General features: G+C 39.2%; 1 protein-coding gene and 1 pseudogene across 1 annotated transcript; both read left to right on the forward strand.

Moving 5' to 3' along the window:
- The first annotated feature begins 1 nt into the window (after position 1).
- On the forward strand, positions 2-2,375 carry LOC113655474 (heat shock 10 protein 1). Its single transcript, XM_027166043.2, has 5 exons — positions 2-133; positions 292-437; positions 1,756-1,917; positions 2,000-2,089; positions 2,187-2,375. Exons 2-5 carry the CDS (start codon positions 435-437, stop codon positions 2,235-2,237), a joined length of 306 nt encoding a protein of 101 aa, XP_027021844.1. The 5' UTR covers positions 2-133; positions 292-434; the 3' UTR covers positions 2,238-2,375.
- Positions 2,376-6,240: 3,865 nt separating this feature from the next.
- On the forward strand, positions 6,241-11,884 carry LOC113655471 (annotated as a pseudogene).
- The last annotated feature ends 2,955 nt before the right edge of the window (positions 11,885-14,839 follow it).

A 14,839-nucleotide genomic window follows, 5' to 3' on the forward strand; every position in this document is an offset into this window, starting at 1 on the left:
ATAACAGTCCTTATATTACACAGTTTTAATATAAACTGTAATTATGCTCGTTCCGGGGCCTGAACTTCCAGAAGTTTCTCAAATGCTATTGGAGAAAAAAAGCGAGGTCAAGGGTTGACATTGTGTAATCCCTGTAAGTGTTGCACTGGTAAAATAATGATTTAGCAATGTTTAATGACTGAATATTGAACATTTCTTCAATGTATAATAATATAAACTAATTGTTTATATGTATTGGAATAGATTTATTGGTTTGTACAGATTGTTGAAATCCTGCTCAATTCTTTTCAGGCAGCGTGCGCTTTTGCGCATGCGCGCTGGACTTCTAGAGCTTTCTTCACGTGGGTCTTTTTTCGGCGTGGTGTCTCTTCGTTGCCAGAACATTTTCTTTGCTCTTTCACACACACGAGAACTGCTAAAGATTCGCTGCAGATATGGTAAGACTAACGATTAATGTTCTTATTTTAAGAAAGTAAGCTTACTTTATTTTCTAGCTATATAATCTAACTACCAAAATATTATTTGTATTTTTCCCTTTACTCGTCTATCAGTTTGGCGAGTTAACATGTAGTGCTTTAGTGATGTACCCGGCAAGGTCATCATGCAGCCACCAATACCTGATGCTAATGAAAAATGCTAGCTAGCTAATGCTAATCTGTTCACTGTGGACTGCTGTCACATGGACAGTAATTCTGTTCATTTTTGTAATATCTACTGACACATATATAAGAAAGACTGGCAGATAAAAATTACACTGACAGGTGGTACGTGCACACGCTTTACACGTGAGGGGAATCCTGGATTCACTTCACAGTTGCACATCTGTACATACAAATTGTCTATATTTGTATATGTATATTTCAATTGCACGCTTCATCCTGTACATGTGTACATACAATTTTGCCTATATAGTATATGTCATTCTGTTACACTGTGGAGCTTCTGTCACTAAAACAAATTCCTCGCATGCGAAAACATGCCTGGCAATAAAGCTCTTTCTGATTCTGATTCTCTTGTGCATCGCTTCAGATGGAGAAACCATAAGGTCACGTCTCACGTAGTGTCATAAACCATTGAGCTTTTTTTAGATCCACTGTGAACTGTTAAGTCTGGTAGTTTATCATACATTTTAGTTGGATCTTTAAAAAAAAGATTTAGCATTTTCCTTGTTTGTTCACATTTAACTGAAAGACTGAACTTTCTACAGATTTTTTTTTGTATTATTCCAATCTCACGTGATTGTTGAAGAATTTCATTTGTATGAAAAAGAGAGAATGAAAATATCCAGACATTTTGAAGTTCTTTCCAGAAGTTTGCCTACAACCGTACAGCATTAACTTGGTGTCCGTGTTATTTGTCCTCCACCACATTGGTAAACATTTACAAAACCTTCAAATTCAATCCCTCCTCTCTTACTCCCTTCACAGTACTGTCCTTGATCCTCCCTTCCCTCACACATGACCTTCACTCAAGGGCAGCTGGTGTTGCAAATCTCTCATTCTGTGTCAGTTTTATTCCTTTTTTTTTTTTTTTTTTTTACAGTTAAGTTCAGTAGAATAATCAGCTTGTGGTGGACCAATGTCTTATGCAGGGTGTATTTAGTGTTCCTGGGACAGCCTAGGACTGGGATAAAGCTGTTACTCAAGTACTCTGCATTGTTTAGTGCCCTCTGCTGGAGTTAATATGGATAAAATCTGCATCATTTTGTCTTGCAAGACTTGTCTCACACCATTATCATCTTTTACCCCTGCTTAGGCTAAGGCTTTCAGAAAATTCCTGCCAATGTTTGACCGCGTTCTGGTGGAGCGGTTGGCAGCAGAGACTGTGACAAAAGGAGGCATCATGATTCCAGAAAAGTCCCAAGGCAAAGTGCTTCAGGCCACCGTGGTGGCTGTGGGACCTGGTGCCACCAACAAGGTATCTATCTCAAAAAATTTATTTATTTATTTATTGTGTTGAACATTTTTTGAAATTGTATCAATGATTTTTTTTTTCTTAGACTGGAGCTGTAACGCCTGTCAGTGTCAAAGTTGGTGAGAAGGTTCTGCTGCCAGAATATGGGGGCACAAAAGTGGTTCTTGATGATCAGGTAAGTGTCTTCCTCTATTGTGATATATTGTAGATAATTTGATTGTCCTTATAAAGATTCATAAAACTTGTTCTCATATTGTTTTTTTCCATCCTAGGACTATTTCCTGTTCCGGGATGCAGATATCCTTGGCAAATATGTTGAATAATTTCTGTTAGTTTCTGTTATAACCAAGTTTATCATCCGGAGGAGTGGTTCTGTTTATTTTTTATTTTTTGGGTTTTTTTCTATGTTCAATTGTAAATAATTCTGATCGTGTTATGTTAATAAAGTGAATTTGAGGAAATCCTGAGGTATTGTCTGACTTTGTATCTGTAGTATATGTGCTGTAAGGTCTCATTCAGCATATCAGCCTGTTTAATGCTGTGGTTGTTTTCAACTAGTTGAAATTTTAGGTAAAATTATAAACCTAAAGGTTCACCCTGAAAGATTTCACTTTCCGTTCTGTTTTGTGATTTTATTCCACAGGGCACATCTTTATTAAACATCTTAATGACTTTATTAAATTAAACTTAAATGAAATTACTCATTTTATGTATATTACATTTACTCATAAGTATGCATATGTTTAAACTTCATTTTAAAATGACTAGTGTAGCTGATTGGTAGTCAAAGAATTTCATATCAAAGATTTTAACATAAAATGATTCATCAAAATGAGCCCCTGGAAGAGAGAGTGAGATTTTGACCTGGTGCAATAAAGAGAAAATATCAACTAAGCAGCAGTTCTGTATATAGAAACAAACTTGTTGATGAGAGTTCAGCAGAGACTGGACAGACTGCCTCAAGCTGACAAAGGCTACAACTAACCCAGATCACTGTATAATTGTGGTGAGCAGAAAAGCATATCAGAATGCACATGTCAAACCAGGAGGCAGATGGTCTACAACAGCAGCAGAAGACCACATTAGGGTCCACTTCTGTCAGTAAAGAACAGAAAGCTGAAGCAGCAATTGACACCGGTGCAGCATCAGTACTGTCAGTCATCAAATCATCTGTATATTACATTACTACTGCTGCTTTTATACAATAGTTATGTTTTTATATAATTATGTGCTATTACAGTAAATTCTGTTTGTCAGACCAGTGAGAAAGAACAAGAGGCCCTTGTTCCAACTGTTAACTGTTCATTTTGTCTTGCAAGACTTGTCTCACACCATTATCATCTTTTACCCCTGTTAACATTGTACGTGCTAGAAGGATGGGAACTTTAGGGAAGTATGTGTGCATGTGCTCGATAAGAACTGAAAATGGAATGTGGCCTTGTTGAGGGATACATCTTCGGTAACCTGGGAGGGTGCATAAAATTTTTCCTCCTATAGGCAGCAGGCTTCCAATGAACCACATTTCATCAAGTGCACAGATTTCTCTCCAAAATGAATCAATTCACCAAATCTGTCCCTAACTGCCAATTACAACCCTGTTGTATAAAATATTGTTCCTGTTCTAGAAAGGATCATTTATGTAGTTCCCTCTGGCCTATGTGTCCAGGTCAGGCATCAAGCTCAACGTCCTAATGCAACAGGCCCCGGAAGTGCTGTTTAGCTGCCTTGCACTAGTCAGTGCACACACAGTAGCATCACGATTGACTCAAAAATGTTCAGTGCAAGGCAAATGGAAAGTGCTGGGGATAAGGATTTTCCTATCTTTTCGTCAACAAGATCACAGAAAAATAAGGAAAAAATAAGGACGGAATTCGTTTCTATATTTTATGACTGTTATGCCAGACCTGCGGAGCCTGTCTGTCGTGCTTCATGGTAGGAGTTGGTGAATGATGTTTGTGATGAGTTGTTTGAGCCCCTTTATTTGGGGATGGGGCAGAGGGGAGGGTTGGTGAGGGTTTTTGTTTATGTTTTGATCGGAGAGCCGATCGTGTTTCAGATTGTATTAGACTGTATGTTGTCTCAACCGTACTTCTGTCAGCCCACGGCATTTAACTACTTTAAACAGCAATAATATATGTTAGACTAGGGTAGTCACAAGGAACACAAAGCACATGGGTAATGTAGTTAAAAGAAAGAAAATTTTAACATTCTTGAAGAAGGAAAAAGCAACTGTATGTACCAAATTTATACCAGCAGGATCTTTTAATTGGAGGTCCCAAGTAATTTAACAAAGACAATTGTTATTTCAACATAATGTAATTCCAAAGGAAAAAACAGAAAACCAGCATGTGCAATATTGGCACCCCTCCTTAATATTTGGTTGCACACCCTTTGGCAGCGATAACAGCCTACAAACGTTTCTTGTATCCATCTAGAAACTTCTCAGGTGGTATTTTCTCCCACACTTCCCTTGCAATATGCTCAAGTTATTGAACATTTGCAGGGTTCCTTTCTCCAATGGCAGATTTTAGCTCCCCCCAAAGATTTTCAATTGGATTGAGATCAGGACTCATTGCTGGCCATTTTTTCCATTTCAACCATTCCTGCGTGCTTTCGGAGGTGTGCTTTGGGTCTTTATCTTGCTGGGAGTCAAAGATCTTCGCCTCAAACCAAGTTTCCTTATACTGGGTAACACATTTCGCTCTAGAATTGCTTGATAATCTTCTGATTTCATGATGCCTGTGATACGGTCAAGGCCTCCAGTACCAGATGCAGCCCCACAGCATTATGGATCCTCCACCATGCTTGACTGTTGGTATGGTGTTCTTTTCATTAAAGGCTTCATTGCACCATCTGTAAACATACTGTTTGTCTGCATTACCAAAAAGCTCCACTTTTGTTTCATCTGTACATAAAAGTGACGTGACATACGGCTAAGTATGGTGAACCATACTCAGAATTCGTTCTCTGCATTTGACCCATCCAAAGTGCACACACAGCAGAGAACACACTGGAGCAGTGGGCAGCCATTTATGCTGCGGCGTCCGGGGAGCAGTTGGGGGGTTTGGTGCCTTGCTCAAGGGCACCTCAGTCGTGGCCGGCCCGAGACTCGAACCCACAGCCTTAGGGTCACAAGTCAGACTCTCTAGCCATTAGGCCACGACTTGGAGATGGCCTTATACCCTTTGGAGGTCTTGTGCTTGCAAATAATAGCATTTCTTTTGTCCTCAGACAGCTCCTTTGTCTCTACCATTGTCACACATGAAGAGGGAATAATAGGTGGCTTTCATGTCACATGGGTGGAGGCAATTTATCACAGTTGATCCTCATTTGTGATTTGCAATGGGTTAGCCAAATTGGGTTTCCATACTGATTTGTAGCAAAGGGTGCCAATACCATTGACATGGCAAACATTATTTTTTTTCTATGTTTTCCTCATAATGTTTATCTTTTTAAATGTTCTTTATCATTTTCTGTTTTGTATCAAACATAAGCTATCTGTAGTAATATGTTGTTTCACTTGATAAATTTCCTTCAGTAGATATTCCACAATAAGTACATAAACTTCATGAGTGCCAATAATGGTGAGCAGGACTGTATGAATTTAAAGACAAGTTACTGTCTAATAAACACCCAGGTCTTTCACTGTTCAGCTCGTAGTTACAGTATTTTACAGTGTAATGGCTGACTGTATGCTGGATGTGTAACTGTTACTTGTTGCGTCATTGTTTATGTCAGAACTACAGATATACCCATCTGTCTGCTGGAGACCTGCTGAGAGAGGAGCGCAATCGGAAGAGCTCCGAGTCAGGACAGCTGCACGTAGTCTGTAGTTCACAATGAAACATCAGGTCTTTTAACTGAGTCAAAAAAAAAAAAAAAAAAAACTACTGTAGCTGAAAAAGAAGAAAAACTGTTTGATGGCCAAATTCTTGACCTTTTTAATACCTCATTGACCAAAGGCTTTTAAAAAGTGCAATGAGAATTGTGTGAAAAATTTGAACAGAAAAGCATCAATTCTATAATCGTTGCAGAATGAATGCTTTTTTTAAATTAAAATGAATTGAGATTATTTGAGAGTATAGTATACTCTGCAGGATGAGAATGAATCCCTGAGCATTTAGCTAAAACCACACCAGCCCTTTGCAGACTTTGAGGCTTCTTTTGGAAGGTCTGCTTATTTTGGTTTTGCCCCAAAAACTACTCGCTGGTTGTTCAAGGACGGCGTTGTGTAAACTGACTCTGAGTCCAATCTGGTCAGGTGCTTGTAACATGAAACATTTCTGTTTTGAAATGTATTTCACACAGACTATCTGAATATTTACCGCAGCGCGTGTGATGTTTTGTCTGGTTTGAGTCCGCTCTGTCTGTTTATTACTTCATTTGTGCACTTTGATCTTCAGCAATGGTACGAGGTTTATCTCTGAAACTGAGTTCAGATTAGCAAGCTGCAGCCATTCGGTGGATGTAGATGATAAAGAAGTATGTTATGCATCACTGCTGGCATCTGGGATTTGGACCAGTCATAGAGAGCTTTTGCATGAACCATCACCAATGGTGTAGTAACAAGTTGCTGATTGGATGGTGGCTATTATTGTTTTTGTTTTTCACCAACTATATTCAGTCTATTTTTTTTTTTATTACAAACTTGTAGACAGTGCTGAGGACACGGTCCATAGCCCAGTGGCAGTAGCTCCTTCCAATGGCCAAACAATCCTTATAAATCACGACACAACCAAAGACACCCCTTTTTCCACAGCTGTCAGTCTTCAAATTGTTTATCGCATAAAAACTGTTATATTTCTCATTTTCTGTCACCCCTAGGCAATTAACAAAACCATGAAGGAAGATGGAAAGAAGATCCACTTCCTTTATTGATGGATCCCCTCACAACGAAGATAACCTTCAGGCCTGGAGCAAGGTCATGGACGACAAGGCAGACGTCAAATTTGTCCTAGTTTTTGAATGTAGTAATGAAGTGAGTCATTTATTTGGTATTCTGGTGGGTAACTATATAAACACCCCTGTGGACAGGTCATTATGGGGATCATATTAAGTTTTCTCCTGTAACTTGAGGACTTAATGTCTGATCAGCAATATTTTCTCTGGTTGCAGGTTTGTATCAAGAGGTGTCTAAAAAGAGGGAAAAGCAGTGGCAGGACGGATGACAACTGAGAGAGCTTGGAGAAAAGGTAACCTAATTTATTCACATTTATATAAAATCCAGGGGCTTCATTTATAAAGCGTGCATATGCACAAAACGGGGCTGGAAACGTACGTACGCCAGTTCCCACACAAAGGTTGTGATCTACAGTATAAAAAACAAACTTGACAGGAAAATGTGCGCACCTATAAGCAAACTTTAAGCCGTGCATACGCACATTCTGGAGACAAAGGGAATTGGTGACACAGATGGTGAGGTCATGAACTGAAGTCAGATTGTAGAAAATAAATGTAAGAAAAACGATTATAACAATTAATTTTCACTCCATTTCATACGTTATATCCACATTATCATGAAGATTAAATCCAACAGTATTTGTGCCAATTGTTTTAGGCTATATACATCTAGTAAAATCCAAACGTAATTCAAAATGTATTAAATAAACAAACAAACAAATAAATAAATAATAATATCAGCGCTGCCTTACAGTCACATTGTCCACAACAGGAGCGCAGGAGGAGATGGCGCGACTACATGTGATACAGCATTAAAATACTATTTTATTAGAGAACTGCAGAACACAGTGTAAAAACAACATATTTTCCTTAATGTACATATATCATAAAATGTCAAAGTCTGCAAATACAGTCATGAATCACAATCGCTACATCATCAGTCCTAACTATTACGGTGTTCATTACAAAACCGCCATGAAGAAGCATGTGTTCACTATAACATTTCCGTCTTAAATTTTCGCCCACAAATTAATTCTGTGATTTTGTCAAGGTATTAACGATCAGTCTAATTGCTAGATACATATAAAGCCTCCGGTCACCTGGGTATGTAATGGTTCATGATGGCACTGCTGGCACTGTTGGAGGATTACGCCAATGGCAGAATAAGGAGAGAACGACTTTTCAGGGACCATGATGATTTCCTGGCCCATGATGATGACTGGCTAATAAGCCGATTTAGATTCCCTAGAGCTGTGGTCTTGGATCTATGTGCTGAATTGGGTCCAGTATTAGAGAGGGCAACATGCCAGAACCATGCCATCCCAGTCCAAATACAAGTCCTCACCACTCTGGGGTTCTTGGCAACGGGCTGTTTCCAGCGGGAATTGGAAGACAAGTAAATTATGTATATTGAAAAAACTACAAGTAATCCTCGACTTTGTCTCTAAAACCTTTTTGCATATGAAATAATTCTGTTGGAATCTATCATCTCACCCTGTAGGTCTGGTACATCACAGCCGTCCCTGAGTGCCATAATATCTGTCGTTTTGAATGGTATACTTAATATGGGTAGTCGATACATCAGGTTCCCCTACACTGAGCGAGAACAGGCCGAAATTAAAATGCAATTTGTCTGGTTTCCCAAATGTAATCGGCGCAATTGACTGCACTCGTTGCTATAAGGGCACCATCTGAAAATGAATTTGCTTATGTTAATAGAAAGCATGTGCATTCTATTAATGTGCAAATCATATGTGACTTCAACATGACTTGCTTATGTTAATAGAAAGCATGTGCATTCTATTAATGTGCAAATCATATGTGACTCCAACATGACCCTCACAAACATTTTGGCATGCTGGCCTGGTTCAACACATGATTCCTTTATCTTGACACATAGCAGTGTAGGGAACAGACTAAATGCAGGCGCAGTACTTGATGGCTGGCTTTTTGGTGAGTTTAACAATATTAAAAAGTAGAAAATGTACCAATTTTGTTTTTAATATAATTATAACAATGTTGCTTTTAATATAATTATAACCTGCAGGCGTCAGTGGCTACCCCCAGAGACGCTGGCTCCTCACCCCATTTTTAAACCGGCAGAGCGCTGAGGAAACTCATTATAATGAGGTTCACTCTCGTGCCCGCACAGTTGTGGAGCATGCCATCGGCATCCTGAAATGCCGATGGCATGCTCTGGATGCTTTGGGTGGCAGACTTTTATACCATCCAGCAAAAGTGTGCAAGATTGTCAGGGTGTGTCGTGTTTTGCACAATATAGCACTGAGGAATGGTATTCCTCTCCCTCCTGATCTCCCTCTACCCCAGCATTACGACCCTGAGCCACAGCCCCCTGGCCGACAAGAGGGATATCAACGAGGTGCAAGAATCCGTGAGGATGTAATGCGGTGTTTGTAAAGAAAGACAAAACTCAAGGTTCATGTTTTAACTGCATCTTTTAATGATTGTGCAATTTCTTGCATCACTTCTCTCATCTGCCGTAGCTCATCTGCAACCCTGTTGACAGCATTTATTGTCTCTTGCTGTAACTGCAGGACTGCGTCATTGAGTACCCGACCACTTTCAGACGTGCCAAATGCAGAATGGGCACTGCCATCTGCATCTGAGAACCCCTCACCCTGAACCTCCTGTTCACCCACAGCTTCAGACTCCGGAAGGACTGGAGGACAAACAATTGTCAACATTTATCCATTTATCACCCCACACACTCAAATGTACAGTGTTAATGATTAAAAATCTGTATAACCTTGCTCCTCTGTGGTTTCAGTCACGTCAGTGTTTCCCTCCTTTTGAGACACAATCCCACACACGCTGACCTCCCCAATTATAGCCGCGATTTTGCTGTCCACTGATGTGAGATCAGCTGTACTTGGGCCTCCACCAGTTGCAGCCACGCTCTGGCGGTGGGAGGACAGTTTGCTCTTTGCCTGCACCTTGAATGAATGAGAATTTTTATTTCACATATTTTGCATACTGTAAGGAAATAAAACTTTTTGAAAATCAATATTGCTATTTATATATATAGCCTAATAAAACACAAATGTACTATGTTGGTAAAAAATTAGTATACCTTCAGGTCGGACCATTTTTTCTTTAATTCTGCAACTGTCCGCTCTGTCCCACCGACACCATTGACGGCAGAAGCAAGACTTTGCCACTCGCACTGCTTCTTTTTATTAGTGACCTCACTGCTGTGGCCACCAAATAACACAGTTTTCTGAGCCTCCACCTCCCCTACAAGTGTTTCAATCTCAGTGTCTGAGAAATTGCGTTTTTTTCCCTCTTTTCTCACCTGTCGATATTATTCAAAGTAACAGAAATACACTTTTTCACTTTCTTGGATTAATTAATTGGCAGGTCGCATGCCAGTTTTCCAGGTACAGTATATATGGGATTCCACTCTCATTTACATGCGGAACAGCAAGCATGAGGTGATTTGCATTGACTATTTATGTTTAAAAATGGGCGTGTACAGGGCAGGATATAAGGCTGGTTCACGTACTCACATCCGCAAGTGATCTGTAATTTATAAAGGGAACATTGCTTTCAGGTGTGCGTACGCACGGTTTTATAAATCGGAATATTTTTTGGCGTACGCCATTTTTGGCTTTTGTGCGCACGTAAACTTTTAGTAGGGATCCTACGCACAGTTTTATAAATGAGACCTTTATTTATAAAACTCATCAACAAAGCAATGAGCAAGCTGAAGTTTCTAGGTGATACATTCCCACTTCCTACAGACTGAAAGATATCAGGACTGTGGCTACTACAGCCTTATGTTAACAATGTCATATGTTTCCAAAATTTTAGCTTCCCAAAGGTCTCATGTTAACTAGATCCTGAATTCCCAAAGATTGTCTGCTCTCAGGACTCTATGTTCTCAAAGGGTTTATGTCTCCAACTGTCCCATGATTTCAAAGGTTCTAGGTCCTCAGTGGCTCTGCATTCTCCTACATTGACAAAGTCCTTGCATTCTTTAGAATCCTATGTTCTTATTGGCCTAACATTGTCTGGCACACAGTTCTAAGTCTTATATTTAACATGGTCCTACATTCCCAAGGGCCATAAGGACAGAACATAAGACATTTGACATTAGCGATGTTCTCAGGCATAGTCTTAAGACCCCTATGTTAAAAAGAGCCTACATTCTCAAAGTTCCCATTGCCACTATGTTTTGTAGGTCCTCAAATTTGGGCCCTACTCAGAATCCCACCATCCATTCTTTCCTTTCACTCCTCTTTTAAACTTCACTGTCTTTTGTTACCATTTAAGTGGATATTTTTTGAAGGTTCTATTTGACCAGTCAAGCTGATTCTTCATCCTCAGGATCCAGATCTACCTGCAGTCCACACGGCCAATCATAGATCTGTACAAGAAGCAGGGAACAGTGTGCATGATCAACGCCTCTCGCTCTGTTGATGAGGTTAGACTGCAGTGGGTGGAGTTAATAATAATAATAATAATAATAATAATTAAGGTCACACTAGAGCAGTTTCATTCCACAGATATTACTGCAGATCCAGAAGTTTTCTGATTTGCTGTGTTTTTTGCAGGTCTTCGCCGACGTGAGGTTAAACTTCGATGAAGACAATGTTTTATGACTGCGTCTGAGGAACGTGCCGAGCTTGTGAGACGTCTCACCTTTTCGACCTTCTCGTCCAGCATCCTGAAGAACTCCTGCTGGTTTTCTGTCAAGTGAATGCTACACACAGACGAATCAGAGCGTCAACAACAAGAGAGAGGACGAGCAGAAAATCACAGGACATTTTCCAGTGTATTTTGACTCCATCTCAGTGGTTGGTGGGAGTGAAGCTGACTGGTGTCTGGTGTAGACGCTGGCGAGTGCTTAGTGCTCGCTGAACTGAAGTGCTCTCACCTTCACAGACCTCACAGTACTGAACTCCAGAGCATAGTGGAGAGATCAGCCAAAGGTTCTTATCCCCACTCCACTTCTCCTTACACTAAACCGAGCTTCAACTCACTTAGCACATTTACTGCTAACATCTATATGGGTTTTATATTAAAACTGTTGATCTGTTATATTAACTCTGTTCACACACATAATAAATCTTATTGTTTTATCTGAGTTTCTGCTTTGTTATTTATCATAAAACCTACAGTGAAGATACTCATTCTTATTTCATTTGTCTATTTTAAAATATGTTTTTTTTTAAATTAGTGTTAAATGTATATTTTGTTTATATAATAAAGTTAATGTTGTTATTAACTTATTAGTAACTACAGAAAAACGTAAGTGAATAAAAATCATCCTTGTGTTTGTGCACAACCTCCATCCCCATGGTGAGATAAACACAGAGAGAGAGAGAGAGAGAGAGAGAGAGAGAGAGAGAGAGAGAGAGAGAGAGAGAGAGAGAGAGAGAGAGAGGGAAAGCGTTTAAAAACAAATACAAATGAAAAAAAAAACTTAAAATGTCACAAAGATGACAGGATGACATGAGACACGGACTACTTAATACAGGTTATAGATTTAACTTGAACATCCTATAAAATTAATCATGTGGTTTGAACTCTTCTGGAAATAAAACATATATAAAGGAATAAAACTTACTTAGAAACTAAAGCAAGCGACTGAAGGAGAGAGAGATAGAGAGAGAAATCTAACTAGTGATGTGAAGCTCCTGCTGCAACTCAAGTAGCTCTACTGCAAGGCACATGGGCTTCTACATCCGGGTAACAAACCAGCCTGCCCCAAAAACTGAATAAACACCTATTAATAATTTATAACAAAATAACAAAAACTGAATAAACACCTAGTAATAATTTGCACCTCTTTAAAAACAAAATATTGACACAAACTCCTATTCATCATATCTTATTCAATACCTGATGCTAATGAAAAATGCTAGCTAGCTAATGCTAATCTGTTCACTGTGAACTGCTGTCACATGGACAGTAATTCTGTCTGTTCATTTTTGTAATATCTACTGGCACATATAAGACAGACTGGCAGATAAAAGTTATACTGACACAGGACGTATGTGCACACGCTTCACACGTGAGGGGAATCCTGGATTCTCTTGTGCATCGCTTCTGATGGAGAAGCCATAAGGTCACGTCTCATGTAGTGGCATAAACTATGGAGCTTTTTTAGATCCACTGTGAACTGTTAAGTCTGGTAGTTTATCATGCATTTTAGTTGTAGCTTTAAAAAGCTTTTCAGTTAAATGTTTGTTCACATTTAACTGAAAGACTGAACTTTATACATTTTTTTTGTATTATTCCAAATCTCACGTGATTGTTGTAGAATTTCATTTATATGAAAAAGAGAGAATGAAAATGTTCAGACATTTTTAAGTTCTTTTTACCATCCAGTTCTTTCCATAAGTTTGCCATACAGCATTAACTTAGTGCCATCCAGTTCTTTCCATAAGTTTCAACCGTACAGCATTAACTTAGTGTCAGTGTCATTTGTCCTCCACCACATTGGTAAACATTTACAAAACCTTCAAATTCAATCCCTCCTCTCTTACTCCCTTCACAGTACTGTCCTTGATCCTCCCCTCCCTCACGCATGACCTTCACTCAAGGGCAGCTGGTGTTGCAAATCTTTCATTCTGTGTCAGTTTTATTCCTTATGTTTTTTTCTTACAGTTAAGCTCAGTAGAATAATCAGCTTGTGATTGGTGGACCAATGTCTTATGCAGGGTGTATTTAGTGTTCCTGGGACAGCCTAGAACCGGGATAAAGCTGTTACTCAAGATGAAACTTAGCAAGCAACTTTGACTTAGCAATTTCCACCACTTACTGCTTTTGCCTCGTAGTTTATGTGGCATGGCCTTTTAGGCTGGCTTCCTTCGGCAACGGCTTCTTCTTCAACACGGTCACACATCGGAAATTCAGGATGACGGTGTCATCAGATGAACACGAGCATGATGATGATTGAGAGACGCTGTTTAAATTTTTTTTATAAAAACCCATGCATTCCATTCTCACAAGAATCAAAATTCATATTTACGTTTGCCGTGTATTCACTAAATGATGAAAGACAAGTATCTGCAGCCGATTTTATGTACCTAAAAATAGAAAGCACAACAGAAATTATTATTGACCTAACTAGATATCATAACATAATAGGTTAAAGCTTTATGATTTTGTCATTGCGTGATGTATAGGCTACAGCTTTAACCTAATGTGGGGCTCTCAAGTTTTGAAGACAAGCAAGAGTGACATATTTTAAATATGCCTCGCTCCCACACCCACCACCCCACCCATGCCCGCCCAACCCCCAACCACAAAAAACAAACAAAAAAAAAACATTCCAGATAAAACACTCCGAAACTTAATATTTTATATTTAATTACACAGTATTTATGATAATATCATTATTTTATAAAATATCCTAAAGCTGGGGCCCTTTGGCACCATCACAGGGCCCCCAATTTGAGAACCACTGGCATAGACTACTTGTTCTGAGCAGGTGTTGTCAGTGAACAGGCTGTAAAACTGTTGGCTAAGTTACAGACACTCATAAAAAACTGATGCTGATTATCTGGGAAACATTCTCTAACAGCAGTCAAAATGTCATTGTTTGTGTCAAACAAGTTGTGAATTTGTTGTAACATTACAACAGGAGATCATGACCTAATTTGTGCTCAAAGTGATGCTGAACAATTCCAGGATATGCTTTTTTTCATTGGTTGTTGCGTTACAATAGTGCTATTTTCTGATTAGCTATTGTGTTGCCTATTTATTTTGATTTTCTGATAAGTGCCAGGCTCGACAAAGAACTCCAGGGAAGAATCGCTTGATTCCTGCTCGGTTCCATAGAGAATCAAGCGCTTGTGTGGACAAATACATTTTGGGTGCTGCAGCATATTAAATATATGATAATTGTCTGTTTTTCTGCGTGAGAAATACAATGTGTGGCGGGAGAGCTTAAGAATAGACTGAAATGCGTGACGATAGCCCTGTAATGTACCCACCTATATCTTTGAAGAGTTCCAGTCAGGTTTCAGGCCCCATCATAGCACAGAAACTGCACTTG

Source organism: Tachysurus fulvidraco, chromosome 6 (genome assembly GCF_022655615.1).
Source record: "Tachysurus fulvidraco isolate hzauxx_2018 chromosome 6, HZAU_PFXX_2.0, whole genome shotgun sequence".
Lineage (NCBI taxonomy): Eukaryota > Metazoa > Chordata > Actinopteri > Siluriformes > Bagridae > Tachysurus > Tachysurus fulvidraco.